Source organism: Aegilops tauschii, chromosome 4, assembly GCF_002575655.3.
Source record: "Aegilops tauschii subsp. strangulata cultivar AL8/78 chromosome 4, Aet v6.0, whole genome shotgun sequence".
Lineage (NCBI taxonomy): Eukaryota > Viridiplantae > Streptophyta > Magnoliopsida > Poales > Poaceae > Aegilops > Aegilops tauschii.
The window spans coordinates 354,585,056-354,603,322 of NC_053038.3; the positions used below are offsets into that span (position 1 = coordinate 354,585,056).

The 18,267-nt window shown below is 46.1% G+C and overlaps 1 protein-coding gene and 1 long non-coding RNA gene across 3 annotated transcripts; one reads left to right on the forward strand and one right to left on the reverse strand.

The window, feature by feature from the left end:
• Positions 1-10,040: 10,040 nt before the first annotated feature.
• LOC109768216 (protein IN2-1) lies at positions 10,041-11,930 on the forward strand. 2 transcript variants are annotated; one of them, XM_020326959.4, is made up of 9 exons: positions 10,043-10,177; positions 10,286-10,360; positions 10,483-10,543; positions 10,653-10,739; positions 10,861-10,959; positions 11,047-11,155; positions 11,257-11,333; positions 11,434-11,622; positions 11,711-11,930. In XM_020326959.4, the coding sequence occupies exons 1-9, from the start codon at positions 10,152-10,154 to the stop codon at positions 11,717-11,719; spliced, it is 732 nt and encodes a 243-aa protein (XP_020182548.1). In that variant the 5' UTR covers positions 10,043-10,151; the 3' UTR covers positions 11,720-11,930. The 2 variants fall into 2 exon arrangements, with proteins under 2 accessions (XP_020182547.1, XP_020182548.1); XM_020326958.4 differs by lacking the exon at positions 11,711-11,930 and having other exon boundaries at positions 10,041-10,177; positions 11,434-11,685.
• Positions 11,931-14,713: 2,783 nt separating this feature from the next.
• Positions 14,714-17,165, reverse strand: LOC120971792 (uncharacterized). The gene is made up of 2 exons (XR_012182170.1): positions 15,489-17,165; positions 14,714-15,171 (listed from the first exon to the last, which is right to left on the reverse strand). It is a non-coding gene; the product is annotated as an uncharacterized lncRNA (long non-coding RNA).
• Positions 17,166-18,267: the final 1,102 nt, after the last annotated feature.

The following is an 18,267-nucleotide window of genomic DNA, read 5'->3' on the forward strand; positions in this document are numbered from 1 at the left end:
ACGGATTAAGCGAAGATTGGCTAAGGACGAGGTGACGATGCGTGTGGGAAATGGTTCCAAAGTCGATGTGATCGCGGTCGGCACGCTACCTCTACATCTACCTTCGGGATTAGTTTTAGACCTGAATAATTGTTATTTGGTGCCAGCGTTAAGCATGAACATTATATCTGGATCTTGTTTGATGCAAGACGGTTATTCATTTAAATCAGAGAATAATGATTGTTCTATTTATATGAGTAATATCTTTTATGGTCATGCACCCTTGAAGAGTAGTCTATTTTTATTAAATCTCGATAGTAGTGATACACATATTCATAATATTGAAGCCAAAAGATGCAGAGTTGATAATGATAGTGCAACTTATTTGTGGTACTGCCGTTTAGGTCATATTGGTGTAAAGCGCATGAAGAAACTCCATACTGATGGACTTTTGGAATCACTTGATTATGAATCACTTGGTACTTGCGAACCATGCCTCATGGGCAAGATGACTAAAACGCCGTTCTCCGGAACAATGGAGCGAGCAACAGATTTGTTGGAGATCATACATACTGATGTATGTGGTCCAATGAATATTGAGGCTCGCGGCAGGTATCGTTATTTTCTCACCTTCACAAATGATTTGAGCAGATATGGGTATATCTACTTAATGAAACACAAGTCTGAGACATTTGAAAAGTTCAAAGAATTTCAGAGTGAAGTGGAAAATCATCGTAACAAGAAAATAAAGTTTCTACAATCTGATCGTGGAGGAGAATATTTGAGTTTGGTTTACATTTGAAACAATGCGGAATAGTTTCGCAACTCATGCCACCCGGAACACCACAGCGAAATGGTGTGTCCGAACGTCGTAATCATACTTTACTAGATATGGTGCGATCTATGATGTCTCTTACTAATTTACCGCTATCGTTGTGGGGTTATGCTTTAGAGACAGCTGCATTCACGTTAAATAGGGCACCATCGAAATCCGTTGAGACGACGCCTTATGAATTATGGTTTGGCAAGAAACCAAAGTTGTCGTTTCTTAAAGTTTGGGTCTGCGATGCTTATGTGAAAAAGCTTTAACTTGATAAGCTCGAACCCAAATCGGAGAAATGTGTCTTCATAGGATACCCAAAGGAAACTGTTGGGTACACCTTCTATCACAGATCCGAAGGCAAGACATTTGTTGCTAAGAATGGATCCTTTCTAGAGAAGGAGTTTCTCTCAAAAGAAGTGAGTGGGAGGAAAGTAGAACTTGATGAGGTAACTGTACCTGCTCCCTTATTGGAAAGTAGTTCATCATAGAAACCGGTTTCTGTGACACCTACACCAATCAGTGAAGAAGCTAATGATATTGATCATGAAACTTCAGATCAAGTTACTACCAAACCTCATAGGTTAACTAGAGTAAGATCCGCACCAGAGTGGTACGGTAATCCTATTCTGGAGGTCATGTTACTTGACCAAGGCGAACCTACGAACTATGAAGAAGCGATGGTGAGCCCAGATTCCGCAAAATGGCTTGAGGCCATGAAATCTGAGATGGGATCCATGTATGAGAACAAAGTGTGGACTTTGGTTGACTTGCCCGCTGATCGGCAAGCCATAGAGAATAAATGGATCTTCAAGAAGAAGACTGACGCTGACGGTAATGTTACTGTCTACAAAGCTCGACTTGTTGCGAAAGGTTTTTGACAAGTTCAAGGAGTTCACTATGATGAGACTTTCTCACCCGTAGCGATGCTTAAGTCTGTCCGAATCATGTTAGCTATTGCCGCATTTTATGAGTATGACATTTGGCAAATGGATGTCAAAACTGCATTCCTGAATGGATTTCTAGAAGAAGAGTTGTGTAACCCCCACGATGCGGCTATATCTCCCACGTGTCGAGGCACGACTTAGAGGCATAACCGCATTGTGGTTTTGTCGCAAGAAGGGTCATCGTCACACAATCCCATGTAATGAACAAGAAAGGGATAAAGAGTTGGCTTACAATCGCCACTTCACACAATACATAAATAAATCATACATCAATCAGAGTACACACATAGGTCCGACTACGGAACCAAAAGAAAAGAAGACAACCCCAAATGCTAGATCCCCGATCGTCCCAACTGGGCTCCACTACTGATCATCAGGAAACGAAACATATTAACGACCAAGTTCCTCGTCGAACTCCCACTTGAGCTCGGTTGCGTCATCTGCACTGGTATCGTCGGCACCTGCAACTGTTTTGGTAGAATCTGTGAGTCACGAGGACTCAGCAATCTCACACCCGCGAGATCAAGACTATTTAAGCTTAAGGGTAGGAAAGGGGTAGTGAGGTGGAGCTGCAGCAAGCACTAGCATGTATGGTGGCTAACATACACAAATAAGAGCGAGAAGAGGAGCAACACAACGGTCGTCAACTAGTAATGATCAAGAAGTGATCCTGAACTCCTACTTACGTCAAACATAACCCAAAAGCCGTGTTCTCTTCCCGGACTCCACCGAAAAGAGACCATCATGGCTACACACGCGGTTGATGCGTTTTAATTAAGTCAAGTGTCAAGTTCTCTACAACCGGATATTAACAAATTCCCATCTGCCACATAACCGCGGGCACGGCTTTCGAAAGATAATACCCTGCAGGGCTGTCCCAACTTAGCCCATTATAAGCTCTCACGGTCAACGAAGGATATTCCTTCTCCCGGGAAGACCCGATCAGTCTCGGAATCCCGGTTTACAAGACATTTCGACAATGGTAAAACAAGACTAGCAAAGCCGCCCGATGTGTCGACAATCCCGATAGGAGTCGCACGTACCTCGTTCTCAGGACACATCGGATGAACACTACGTACAACTAAAACCAGCCCTCAAGTTTCCCCGAGGTGGCGCTGCAAGTGGCTCTAGTTTGGACCAACACTCCGAGGAGCACTGGCCCGGGGGGTAAAATAAGATGACCCTTGAGTCTGCAGAACCCAAGGGAAAAAGGCTTAGGTAGGCAAATGGTAAAACCAAGGTTGGGCCTTGCTGGAGGAGTTTTATTCAAAGCGAACTGTCAAGGGGGTCCCATAAATCACCTAACCGCATTAGGAACGCAAAATCAAGGAACATAACACCGGTATGACGAAAACTAGGGCGGCAAGAGTGGAACAAAACACCAGGCATAAGGCTGAGCCTTCCACCCTTTACCAAGTATATAGATGCATTAATTAAATAAGAGATATTGTGATATCCCAACATATCCATGTTCCATCATGGAACAAACTTCATCTTCACCTGCAACTAGCAACGCTATAAGAGGGGCTGAGCAAAAGCGGTAACATAGCCAAACAACGGTTTGCTAGGAAAGGTGGGTTAGAGGCTTGACATGGCAATATGGGAGGCATGATATGTCAAGTGGTAGGTTGCGCGGCATAGCAATAGAGCGAACAACTAGCAAGCAAAGATAGAAGTGATTTCGAGGGTATGGTCATCTTGCCTGAGATCCCGCTAGGAAGAAGAACGAGTCCATGAAGAAGACAAACGGACGTAGTCGAATGAATCCTCACAACTCCGGAACTAAACCGAAGCTAACGAGAGAAGCCAACCGGAAAGAGCAAACAACATGGTAAACACACAAGCATAAGCATGACATGATGCACAAACAAGTATGATGCATGTCCGGTTTAAATGAGGCATGGCATGGCAAAATGCAACAAACAATACTACAAATTAAGTGGAGCTCAATATGTAACAAGTTGCATATTGACGAAACACCACATTCAAGTTATTTAGTTCGCTCTTGTTTATGTACCCAACAATATTAAATGTTATTAAACATGGCAAGGGGTGAAGCATAAGTAAACTAACTATTTAAGCAAGTTAAATGAGGCCGGAAATAACAAACAACAATTCCGGAAAATCCTCATGTCCATATTTTAGATTTGGTACTGTTCTGCCCTGAACACAATTTTAATGTTGTTAAACAGCAAAATGAAGTGCACCATGTTAAACTAGGCATTTATCTACCCCATTCACATATAAAGTTTATTAAAATTGGAGCTACGGTTAATTAGTTATGAAATAAAGCATTTTAGCATGGCATTTATGCAAAATTAAACAAACAGCATTTTAAACATTTTAAACAAGGATGTAAGCAGGATATTATGAAACTAGATGAAATTCTGAGCATTTTTCATATATAATGTTTTTACAAATGATGCATGGTTATTAAGTTATTATATGCATGACAAAGAGGGTTTTTCTGCAAAACAGTAAATCCTGGGAAAATAGTTAAAATCGCAGAACCTAAAAAAAAACCTATGCGGGCCGAATCTGGCTAGCCCAACAGGAGCACAGGGGAGGACTGGGGCTGCTCACCCATGGGCCAAGGCCCAGGTCGGTGGAGAGGGAGGCCTGCAAGGGCACGTTGGACCGCGGTGCGGGAGGTTGGGCCAGGAGGCGCGCACGAGGCCATGTCCCACGCAGGAGGACGACGCGTCCACGGCGCGGCGAGCGGGCGGTCAACGCGGGCTTGACCCGATGGCTGGCGCTGGTCTCGCTCGATGCAGAGGAAGCAGACAGGGGGACTTGGCGCTGGCGTCTCCCGGCGATGGCCGGCAGCGAGCGGAGCTTGGCAAGGCGGCGACCGAGGCGACGAACTGGAGGAGGTGCTCGGGCGGCTCGGCGGCTTGGCGAGGGGAGAGGTCAACGCGGGCGTGCGGGCGCGCTCGATCCCGAACTGCTGCTCGAAGCAGGGGAAGCAGAGGCCGCGGCAGGCGAACTTGGCAGCAGCAGCAGGTCCAGGAGGGGTCGCCGGGGCTTGGACGCGGGGCTCCGGTGACGCGGGAGGGGCGAGGGAGGCCAGAGTTGGGCGGATCCGGGCGAGGAAGGCCTTGGACGGGCGCGGAGCAACGGATCCAGGCGATGGGGCGGTGGTGAAACTCCAAAGCCATGGCGGCCTCCAGCGGTTCCCTGTCCAAAACGAGACAAAGAGAAAGAGAGTTGAGAACGGGGAAGGGGAAGAAGGCAGAGAGAGAAAGGGGAGCACGAGGGTCCTGCTGGTGCTCCGGAAGTGGCGCGCCGGCGACGGTCGGACTGAGGCTCGGGCTGTGCTGCTGCCATTGCGCGGACGCGGGCAAGGCAGGGAGACGGCGAGGCGTCCGTGCTCAGGCATGAGCAGAGGCGCACGGGAGGCGGCGAAGGGCACGGGACTCGGGGCTCCGAGGGAAGAATCCATGGCGGCGGAGCTCCATCCGGTGGCCATGGCGAGGCTCCTGTTCGTCCTGAAGAACAAGAGACGGCGAGGTGAGTTGGAGAAGAGGGTAAACAGAGGGAAAAAGGAAGGAGAGGGCGACGGCGGTCCTGCTCGTGGACGAGCTCCGGCGAGGTACGGTTGCCGGTGGTGGCGCCCGAGGAGCAGCGGCAGTCGGGCACGAGGTGCTCGAGGAGGGATCGAGCGGGAGGAGCTCGGGGCCTCGGTTGCGGGATTGGGTGGATCGAGGGAAGGAGGTGGTTGGCCCGATTGGGAAATCGAGGGAGAGAGGGTGGATCTGGAGGGATCCCGATGAAGATGCTAAGTGGGTGGCGGCGCGGCTAGGGATGGATGGGACAAGGGGGCTAGATTTTAGGGATTGGTCTAGGGTTGGACTATTTATATAGGTAGGGGATTAGGGTAGGGGTTAATCCGGTCCGTCCGATTATAATCGGGCGGTCGTAAATAAATAGGTTAGGTAGCCCGAATAATAAACGAAGATGTTTTATAGATGTTAGGAGATGATCTGAATGCAACGGTGATGACTGAGCGGGTCGGGTTCAGGACGGGTTTTAGACGCGCGCGAGAAGGGGTTTTGTGCATTGTGCAGAGAGGCTCAGACGGTCGGACAACAAAGGAACGGTTGGTCTCGAAGGGACAACGAAGGCAACAAGGAGAAGCGGGAACTACGAACGGACCACGAGTTTAAGAAAACATGCGGATGCAAGCGTATGATGTGATGATGAATGCAACAAACAAATAAATACACGCGACGATAACGAAAAACAAGGAAGGCATCTGGAGCGTCGGTCTCGGGGCGTTACAAGTTGTATATGATGCAACCGGAAGGTTTTGTCGATCCAAAGGGAGCTAACAAAGTGTGCAAGCTCCAGCGATCCATTTATGGACTAGTGCAAGCCTCTCGGAGTTGGAATAAACGTTTTGATGGTGTGATCAAAGCATATGGTTTTATACAGACTTTTGGAGAAGCCCCGTATTTACAAGAAAGGGGGTGGGAGCTCTGTAGCATTTCTAATATTATATGTGGATGACATATTGCTAATTGGAAATGATATAGAATTTCTGGATAGCATAAAAGGATACTTGAATAAGAGTTTTTCAATGAAAGACCTCGGTGAAGTTGCTTACATATTGGGCATCAAGATCTATAGAGATAGATCAAGGCGCTTAATTGGATTTTCACAAAGCACATACCTTGACAAAGTTTTGAAAAAGTTCAAAATGGATCAAGCAAAGAAAGGGTTCTTGCCTGTGTTACAAGGTGTCAAGTTGAGTCAGACTCAATGCCCGACCACTGCAGAAGATAGAGAGAAAATGAAAAGTGTTCCCTATGCTTCAGCCATAGGCTCTATCATGTATGCAATGCTGTGTACCAGACCTGATGTGTGCCTTGCTATTAGCTTAGCAGGGAGGTACCAAAGTAATCCAGGAGTGGATCACTGGACAACGGTCAAGAACATCCTGAAATACCTGAAAAGGACTAAGGATATGTTTCTCGTTTATGGAGGTGACAAAGAGCTCGCCGTAAATGGTTACGTCGATGCAAGCTTTGACACTGATCCGGACGATTCTAAATCGCAAACCGGATACGTGTTTACATTGAACGGTGGAGCTGTCAGTTGGTGCAGTTCTAAACAAAGCGTCGTGGCGGGATCTACGTGTGAAGCGGAGTACATAGCTGCTTCGGAAGCAGCAAATGAAGGAGTCTGGATGAAGGAGTTCATATCCGATCTAGGTGTCATACCTAGTGCATCGGGTCCAATGAAAATCTTTTGTGACAATACTGGTGCAATTGCTTTGACAAAGGAATCCAGATTTCACAAGAGAACCAAGCACATCAAGAGACGCTTCAATTCCATCCGGGATCAAGTCCAGGTGAGAGACATAGAGATTTGCAAAATACATACAGATCTGAATGTTGCAGACCCGTTGACTAAGCCTCTTCCACGAGCAAAACATGATCAGCACCAAGACTCCATGGGTGTTAGAATCATTACTGTATAATCTAGATTATTGACTCTAGTGCAAGTGGGAGACTGAAGGAAATATGCCCTAGAGGCAATAATAAAGTTATTATTTATTTCCTCATATCATGATAAATGTTTATTATTCATGCTAGAATTGTATTAACCGGAAACATAATACATGTGTGAATACATAGACAAACATAGTGTCACTAGTATGCCTCTACTTGACTAGCTCGTTGATCAAAGATGGTTGAGTTTTCTAGCCATAGACATGAGTTGTCATTTGATTAACGGGATCACATCATTAGGAGAATGATGTGATTGACTTGACCCATTCCGTTAGCTTAGCACTTGATCGTTTAGTTTACTGCTATTGCTTTCTTCATGACTTATACATGTTCCTATGACTATGAGATTATGCAACTCCCGATTACCGGAGGAACACTTTGTGTGCTACCAAACATCACAATGTAACTGGGTGATTATAAAGGTGCTCTACAGGTGTCTCCGATGGTACTTGTTGAGTTGGCATAGATCGAGATTAGAATTTGTCACTCCGATTGTCGGAGAGGTATCTCTGGGCCCTCTCGGTAATGCACATCACTATACGCCTTGCAGGCAATGTGACTAATGAGTTAGTTGCGGGATGATGCATTACGGAATGAGTAAAGAGACTTGCCGGTAACGAGATTGAGCTAGGTATTGAGATACCGACGATCGAATCTCGGGCAAGTAACGTATCGATGACAAAGGGAACAACGTATGTTGTTATGCGGTTTCACCGATAAAGATCTTCGTAGAATATGTAGGAACCAATATGAGCATCCAGGTTCCGCTATTGGTTATTGACCGGAGACGTGTCTCGGTCATGTCTACATAGTTCGCGAACCCGTAGGGTCCGCACGCTTAAAGTTCTATGACGATCGGTATTATGAGTTTATATGTTTTGATGTACCGAAGGTAGTTCGGAGTCCCGGATATGATCACAGACATGACGGGGAGTCTCGAAATGGTCGAGACATAAAGATTGATATATTGAAAGCCTATATTTGGACGTCGGAAGAGTTCCGGGTGAAATCGGGATTTTACCGGAGTGCTGGAGAGGTTACCGGAACCCCCCGGGGGTTAATGGGCCTAGTTGGGCCCTAGTGGAGAGAGAGAGGGGCCGGCCAGGGCAGGCCGCGCGCCCCCTTCCCCTCTGGTCCGAATTGGACTAGGAAGGGGGGGCGCCCCCCTTTCCTTCTCCTTCTCCTCCTTCCTTTCCCCCTCCTAGTAGGAGTAGGAAAGAGGGGAGTCCTACTCCTACTAGGAGGAGGACTCCTCCTCTTGGCGCGCCCTACAGGGCCGGCCGGCCTCCCCCCCTTGCTCCTTTATATACGGGGGCAGGGGGCATCCTAGAACACACAAGTTGATCATTGATCTCTCCCAGCCGTGTGCGGTGCCCCCTCCACATAATCCACCTCGGTCATATCGTAGCGGTGCTTAGGCGAAGCCCTGCGACGGTAGCTTCATCAACATCGTCACCACACCGTCGTGCTGACGAAATTCTCCCTCGAGCTCTACTGGATCGTGAGTTCGCGGGACGTCACCGAGCTGAACGTGTGCTGAACGCGGAGGTGCCGTACGTTCGGTACTGAGGATCGGTCGATCGTGAAGACGTACGACTACATCAACCGCGTTGTCATAACGCTTCCGCTTAACGGTCTACAAGGGTATGTGGACGACACTCTCCCTCGTTGCTATGCATCACCATGATCTTACGTGTGCGTAGGAAAATTTTGAAATTACTACGTTCCCCAACAGAGGGCATGTGGGTCCACGGGCCTGGTATGCTCCTGCTGTTGCGTCCGGTCGGATCCCGTTGGTGACGGTGGAGGTTGGGCCCTCCCGTGTGCTGACGGTGCTGCTGCTCCGAGTCCCGGCTTCTCTTCTTTGATGTGCAGGTCCCACTTCGCGGTGCCGTGGTGAGACAGCGTGGGAAACTCAAGACCGTATTGGCGCAGGGTGATGACCGGTATGATGGCGTGCTCCGGAGCGTCCGGGGTGATGGTTGGGATCGGAGGAATCCCTGTCGGCCTGGCCGACTCCGATGCGGTGGCGCCTGAGGGTGCCGCCGAACCTTCCTGGAGGGCGTTGGGTGTCACCCTTCCTTTCTCCTTGCCGTGTGCCGGGGGAAACCCTTGCAGCAGCGTCGTCATCGTCGCGTTCTTTCTTGGAGGTGTTGTGTGGTACCGACGCTTCGGACTCGGAGCTTGGTGGAAGATCCCGGTGGGAGCAGCGATCGTGATGATTCTTCGTTTTTGTTGATCCGTCGTTGTTGGCATTTGGTTTTTTATATTTTCTTTTTCGTTTCTTTTGGGCGTGCCTGTGCTGCTTCCGCCCCAGCACCTATCGTGGGTTGTATCGATGATGGTTGCTTTGTAATACAAAGCGGAAGAAAACCCTATTTCGGCAAAATTTTGGCCAAAAACGTAACACGACGGTTATTATAGGAATGTTCTATTTCAAAAATAAATAAATAGCCGTGGCAGCCATTCTACTGGAAGCAGATTCGCCTCCGAAAGATGACCCAATCGATTACGTCAACGCTGAGAACAAACGTCATTATACAACACCCGCCCGGGCTGCCGCTGAAGATGATGACCCAATCAGTTACGTCACCCCCGTCAAAAGCGACAACACGCCGCAGCCCGATTTGGTGGGACCAACAGAGAGCTAGGTGCACGATCACGAACCGATCGTCCCCAATGACGGAGACGTACGATTAGCCGGAAGAGACCTTCCTTCCTTCCGTCATCCCATTTCTTCCAGTCGCCAACTTGGCTCCCATCTCCTCCCGGCGACCCATAAATACCCGGGACGACTCGCTCACCACTCATCACCAAACTAATACGCATCAGATACTCATTCAGACGACTCGAGCAACCACTGCCTCTTACACTTGTCACGTCCTACTCGCAATGGCCGCAGCTGCAGCAATAGCAAGGTGCGTGATTTCTCTGAGTAGTAAGCGCTAGTACGTATAGTTGTACTACATCATTTTGTACGTGGAGTAATTGAGACGGTGGTGTGTGTGTGTGTGTGTCCGCTGCAGTTCCACGAAAGAAGTGCTCCCGCCTGCACTGGGCGCCGTCTCCGAGCCCCCTCCCCTCTTTGATGGCACCACCAGGTAACCACCTACCGCTACTAGTGATCTCAACCATCTGCATCCATCGGGATGCAATTCATGAGCTAACTTTTAAACTAACTGTCGGTTGATTATGTGCGGTGCGACGACGTACGTACGTGAAGACTGTATATTTGCTACATCTGCCCGTTTGCTCAACGTGCCTGGGTGACCCGGAACTGCAAGGTACTTGCAGCCGATGCCAAGTCACATCTTCCATCCATCACTAAACCTTGCGTGGAGAAGAAAAACAAACTGAAACCCTGTTCCTTTTTCCGTGCGTCGTTCTGTGCAGGGTCTGCAGGAGGAGATCAAGCTGGTCGCCATCAATCTGGAGGACAAACCAGCATGGTACAAGGAGAAGGTTTACCCACAGGGCACGGTACGCGCCGACACACACTTCACCGACATGAATGATCATCTGTTCCTCGACCGAATGCCCTCCTATCCTCGCACCAATGCTTATACCTTCATGGATCGTCTTCCCTCCACTCCATATACAGGTGCCTTCCCTGGAGCACGACGGCAGGGTCACCGGAGAGAGCTTGGATTTGATCAAGTACATCGACACCAATTTCCAAGGCCCGGCACTGCTTCCTCAAGTAAGATCAGATGATATAGCCCATTAACTCTAGGGAAGAAAATGATGTTTCAGTCTTGCTGTAATCTTTGGATGTGTCGATTGCCAGGATCCGGCTAAGAGGCAGTTCGCCGATGAGCTGATTGCTTACGCTGACGCCTTTACCAAAGCACTCTACTCGCCCTTGATCTCCCAAGTGGCCATGTCAGACGAAGCTGGTAACTAACAACCATCTCTGCAACTACTTTCCGAATCATAGGAATGCCATTTCGGATTAGTTCACATTGCTCGAGCGTAATTACATCCTTTTGTTCGTCAGTTGCTGCTCTAGACAAGATCGAAGCTGCCCTGTCCAAGTTCAGCGACGGCCCGTTCTTCCTTGGCCAATTTAGCTTGGTATATATGCTAATCCACTCGAGCTTAAACCAAATGTGTTCTGCTTTGATTTCCACCGGATGTTTGTGGTAATGCCTGCTTCAACTGCTTCAACTTGCAGGTGGACATTGCGTACGTGACGATCTTGGAGAGGGTTCAGATATACTACTCTAACCTGAGGAACTACGAGATCGCCAAAGACAGGCCCAACCTTGAGAGATACACCGAGGAGATGAACAAGATCGAAGCGTATAAGCAAACCAAAAATGTCCCGCTGGCCTTGCTTGATGCTGCCAAGAGGCATCTCAAGGCAAATACAACTTTCCTCCAAGTTCTTTTCTTCATTCCTTTCGGTTTATACTACCGATACTAACGTATATATCGCTGTGAGTTTTCAGATTGCTTGAAGAAGCGGTGCTGTCGCCAAGGATAACGGTCGCTGCCTGCCAGGGAACGGCGGCATTTGAGTAGGCAAGACTGAACTCTCGTCACTGGGGGCTGGGGCTTCTTTTGCCACCATTATCACAATGAGTTGTATGTGTTTTCTTCCCAATAAATGACACCATGTTGTAACCTGTAAGGGCTATGCTTTTTATGAAACAATAATGTACTCCATCTGTTCTATGTGCATTACAGTTAATTTTGGACGTGGCCACATGGGCACTATTGATTTTCATACAAAAAACTGGAAGATTTGAGTGATCTGGGTTGAAGAACAGAGAGAGAGGGCAGAGGCGATGAATGGGGAATTTTCTGGATCTCTTCCGATCCATCTCTCTATTCTCTATCTATATTATATGTACATTTTACACTTGAGCCCTCTAGCAGATACATAAATATCAACTCACACCAACACTCCCCCTCAAGATGGGGCAAACACATCAGATAAACCCATCTTGCTACAAAAGATAGAGAACAACTTTTCTGGTAGACCTTTTGTTAGAACATCTGCTATCTGACTTGCTGAAGTCACGTATGGTACACAAACCACTCCTCGGTCCAGCTTCTCTTTGATGAAATGACGATCAACTTCAACATGTTTAGTACGATCGTGTTGCACCGGATTATTTGCAATATCAATTGCTGATTTGTTATCACAGTAAAGCATCAAAGGCTTACTATGACATAACCTCAGCTCTGTTAGAAGAATCTGTAGCCATAATAGCTCACATAGGCCATGTGCCATGGATCTAAACTCAGCCTCAGCAGTTGACCTAGCTACAACATTTTGTTTTTTACTTCGCCAAGAGACTAAATTTCCGCCAACAAATACACAATAGCCAGAAGTGGATCGCCGATCATCTAGGGAACCAGCCCAGTCCGCATCTGTATAACACTCAACTTGTAAATTCCCTTGCTTTGTATAGAGAAGACCTTTCCCTGGACACCCTTTAAGGTACCGTAGGATTCTATTAACAGCATCCAGGTGAGCCGTTCTTGGGTTATGCATGAATTGACTCACAACGCTTACGGCAAATGCAATATCGGGACGAGTGTGGGAGAGATAAATTAATTTACCCACAAGTCTCTGGTAGCGCTCTCTATTAACAGGATTCCCTACATCACTACTTAATCTGTGATTCTGTTCAATGGGAGTAGCAGCTGGTTTTGAACCGTACATGCCAGTTTCTTTGAGCAGGTCTAAGATGTACTTCCTTTGTGTTAGAAATATACCTTTTTTGCTACGCAGGACTTCTATACCAAGGAAGTACCTCAAGTGTCCTAGATCCTTCACTTCAAACTCTTGTGCAAGATGATGCTTCAGGCCAGCAATTTCCTCGGTATCATTGCCTGTCATCACAATATCATCGACGTAAACTATCAAGATTGCTACCTTGTTATTGGAATGTTTATAGAACAATGTGTGGTCAGCATTGCTCTGTCGATAGCCTCTTTTCAACATAGCTTGTCTAAAACGATCGAACCATGCCCTTGGTGATTGTTTCAACCCATACAAGGAACGATGTAGGCGTAGTACTTTTCCTGTATTACGACTGGACTCAAAACCTGGTGGAATTTGCATATACACCTCTTCATGAAGATCGCCATGAAGAAATGCATTTTTTACATCCATCTGGTAGATGCTCCAATCAAAATTAACTGCACAAGATATGAGAGTCCTCACAGAGCTCATCTTTGCCACAGGTGCAAAGGTTTCATCATAGTCTATGCCATAAGTCTGAGTGTACCCCTTGGCTACAAGGCGTGCTTTGTATCTATCTATCTTACCCTCTGGGGTGTGCTTAATAGTAAACACCCATTTGCATCCCACCGGTTGCTTACCTGGAGGTAGATTCACGAGCTCCCAAGTTTTGTTTTTCTCCAATGCTCTCATCTCATCCAGCATTGCTTCCTTCCATTTTGGGTCTTCCAAGGCTACTTTCCAGTTATTTGGTATAGAAACAAGATCTACAGAAGCAATAAAACTTTGGAGGGATGGACTACAATATTTGTAGGAGATGTAATTGGCTATATCATGTTTGTAGTCTTTAAGATATCCTGGTGTGTTTCGAGTTCTAGTTGGTCTTTGCAAGGCAATAGGTAAGTTGTCTACAGGAGTAGAAAGTTGATTATCACTCTGCCCTGATGTGCTAGTAGGAGCTACAGAATTAGAAGGCATAGTATTGGTACCTGGGCCCTCACGCATTTGAGACTCCTCACCTTGAGATGGAAGTGATAAGTGTCCAGTGACATCGCCCTCGTCTCCATGACAAGAGTTATCATCGCTAACACCATCATTCGCCTCTCCCTGATTTTGAGTGTTATCAGTAGACAGAGAATCACCTAAAGTGGGAGCAAGAACAAGGACAGGCCCTTCACTTCCCCTTTCTTGCTCCTCATCAGGAGGTGACAAGGAAATACCAGACCCAACATTTGACCCATAATACGGTTCATTTTCACGGAAAGTTACATCCATGCTCACAAAAAAACGATGCTCTGAAGGACACCAGCATCTATAGCCCTTTTTTGAGGGGGAATAACCCATAAACACACATTTTAGAGCACGGGGATCTAATTTCCCAACCGAATTTCTATAGTCATGCACAAAACAAACACTCCCAAAGACCTTTGGAGGAACCACAAATTCATTAGAATTTAAAAGACATTCAGCAGGAGTTTTGTAACCTAAAACACGAAGAGGCATGCGATTTATCAAGTAAGTTGCAGTTTTAATTGCCTCACCCCAAAGGAATTTGGGCACATTCATTGTAAACATCAATGAACGTGCAACTTCGAGCAAATGTCTATTTTTACGTTCAGCAACACCATTTTGCTCTGGTGTATTGACACATGATGTCTGATGTTCAATACCATTCAAAGCAAGAAACAATTCAAACTCATGATTAACATATTCAGTACCATTGTCTGTACGCAGAATTTTAACAGTAGTTGCATGCTGATTTTTAATAAGGGCACACAAGTCTTTGAAAACAGATAATACATCACTCTTATGCTTCAGAAGATAAAGCCAAGTGTATCGACTAAAGCAATCAATAAAGGTCACAAACCACCGGTGCCCGGAAACTGAGTGAACCTCACAGGGTCCCCACACATCAGAGTGAATTCTTTCAAATGGTTTTTCACTTCTAAGACCAATACTAGGATAAGAGCCCCTAGTATGTTTAGCTAGTTCACAAGCATCACATACTAGTGCCTCTTTAGGACATAACTTAAATAAAGCAGGATAAACGCGGGATAAAACAGCAAAAGAAGGGTGTCCAAGCCTGCGGTGATGCAACAATAACTCCTGACAGGAAGACAAACATGATGCAAGAGCCACTTCATCACTTCCATCATCAAGATAATAAAGTCCTTCATGCTCGGTCCCAGTCCCCAATTGTTTCCCAGTCCCTAGCTCCTGAAAAGCACAACAAGTAGGATCAAACCAACTTCTACAGTTATGAGATTTATCGATAGAGCTAACAGATAATAGGTTAACTGGAAGCTTGGGAACGTGTAGAACATGAGGTAAAGACAATGACTTGGTGCACCGGATGGATCCACGCCCCGCAATAGGCACCATGGATCCATCTGCTACACGGACTTTGTCTTTACCTGAACAAGGTGTATAAGATACAAACAGGTTTGAATCCCCTGTCATATGATTTGTAGCTCCTGTATCAATAATCCAAGGTTTTGATTTGGTGCTGGTGTTTGCTTGACAAAGGTTCATACCTTGGTGAGAAGTGGCAATTAGATTGGAATCAACCTTAGAAGTGCCTTGGGAGGAAGATGAGCTTTCTGAGAGTTTAAGCTTGGAGTTGAACTCTTCAAGAGCTCGTACATCTACCACTGGTGGCTCCCGTAGAGACGCGGTTAGGTTAGCCTGCCTTCTATTCACACTCTGAACTCCCCCTGTCCGAGATTTTCCTTTTTCCCACCATGATGGATATCCATGCAGCTCGAAACATCCAACCTTTGTGTGTCCTTTTCTTTTACAGTGATCACAAAACAACTTGTTTTTTTCTATCTTGCCAAAGGGCCTGGGAGTATGGCGGTATTGCATAGATAAAGCCGCACGGTCATCTCCACATTTTAGATCCTCCTCCTTGGGTTGAGCCAACCGGGTTTCTTCCTCGAGCACACTGGAAATAATATCATCAAGACTGGGCCATTCTGGTTGAGAGAATATGAGTTGTCGTCGAAGGTTAAGCTCCTGATTTAGTCCATCTAGAAACAGCTTGGCCACAATTGTCTCAAACCATTTGTGATGAATGGCCAGATCTTTCTTGTCAACTGGTTGAAAAGGATGATAATAGTGCAGATCCCTGTATAGCCGTTTCAATTCCCCAGCATATTCTGTTACAGACTTTGTACCCTGATTTAGATGAACTAATTCCTCCATAATGCGGGTTGCCTGCATTTTGTTTGATTTCCCAGCGAATTGCTTCTACAAAGCGGTCCATACTTCAGACACAGTTGACATTATTTCGACTTGTTGTCGCACTACTGGATCCATGCTTCCCAACAACCATACTAAAACTCTATCATTGATCTGTCTTGTGTGAGTATCACCACTTTTCTGCTTTTCTTCATCATCTACAAGTAGGTTCTCATAGCCATGAGAACTCAGTATCAATTGAGCATGGCGTGCCCAACTGACATAGTTGCCAGGACCTGATAACCTCACTGGATTTGGTTCCAGGGCATACTTAACTGTCTCTGGGACTGCTTTAAGCTGCTGCTGCTCAAGCAATTTACTGAATATTTCATACATTTTTTCTATACTTGAATCCCCTGATTTATCCTTAGTTTGCTCTGACATTTTCAATGCAAAAGCACACCCCAAGCACACTCAACAATTGTATTAAAGTTCACCACGGCAGTTGCTAATTTGTTGTAGCCTGTAGCACACTAGTCTGATTTAACTTGGCCTCTCCTCTGTTTGTGATGGAGACCTCACGCAAGAAAATATGTGCCAAATAAAAAACTTGGAGATGAACCAGCGGCTTGATAGGTACCAGAAAGAAGTAGGACAGCACTTTGGGGATGAAGTTGACCACGTCGCAAACCACTTGACACCAAACCAGAGCAGCGCTACAGACCTATGTCCGGGTCCAGCGGCGGTGGTGCAGCACCTCACTCCGGCGGACTGCAGAGGGGATGAAGACAGGGACGCGGACAGACCACAACACCACACACGACAGCAACGACCGCAAGCTCCAGACTACGGCGACACAGCACCTCGTCGGCGGCCAATCTGCGCTCAAAATTGCAGGGAGAGCGCAAAGGAACGAACCTGCTCCGATGCCATATTGATTTTCATACAAAAAACTGGAAGATTTGAGTGATCTGGGTTGAAGAACAGAGAGAGAGGGCAGAGGCGATGAATGGGGAATTTTCTGGATCTCTTCCGATCCATCTCTCTATTCTCTATCTATATTATATGTACATTTTACACTTGAGCCCTCTAGCAGATACATAAATATCAACTCACACCAACAGGCACCAGTGTGGTGGATCCATGCTTTCCAACACATCTGCTCTATGTTCAAATCCCAAGTAAAAAAAACTCTGTCCAGCATAAAGCAGAAAAGTAAACAATAGCATACATGTTGTGCATGATAGTGAATGTCTGACATGGTTTGAAGATTTTACAAAAAGGAAGGTAAAGAAAATGTTCACTTGCAAAACTAATTATCTAAGATACCGTAAGATCAAGTTAATCAACCAGAGGGGGGGGGTGAATGAAAGATTTCAACAATTTTTTTGGAAGAGCTACTTCAAAAGGGTTAATTTCTTCGAAGAAAACAAAGTAATCACGAAAAAAACAGAACAATACAAACTAATACCGAAGAAGTACTAAAGGAAAACTTAAGCTAGGCAGCAGTAAACTTAAACATACGTGCGATCAGAACTGAAACAATGATAACAAAACAGATGATAGCATGGAAATGAAGTAGCAGTATAACTAAAACAGTCTAATGAAGAGGCAGAAACACTTCAATACAACAAAACTGAAAACATAACTAAGCATAGTGCATAACAACGGGAAAGATAAGTATTCAGAAAAAGTCTTCAGAGAGAGAAGGAAGCAAATTCTTTACACGGGGCATAATGCACAAAGTAAAGTAGAGTTAATAAATGGAATGAAGACACATGATTTGTTGACTCAGTTCAAGTTGCTGGCACAGCTCTACGTCTGGTTGGAGGGGTTGTGCCAAAGCTCGGAAGACACGAAAGTCCTCACCTTATTCTCTTTGAGCCAAGCTCACTTAGAACTCGCCCAACGCTCGTGGTAGATCTTGCGGTGATCTTCAGACCGTCACAAACTTTTTATTCGGCAAATCCACAGGTTGGATGCTCTGAACGAACACTTAACCATCTCGAAGATGCTCGGTCTTCAATATTAAGAAGTGTTTAGTGAACTTTCTTTAGTGGTACTCAATCGCTTATCTATTAGGCTCTAAGGTTTTTCCGCACTTAGGATTTACTCAAAAAAATTCAGAAGATG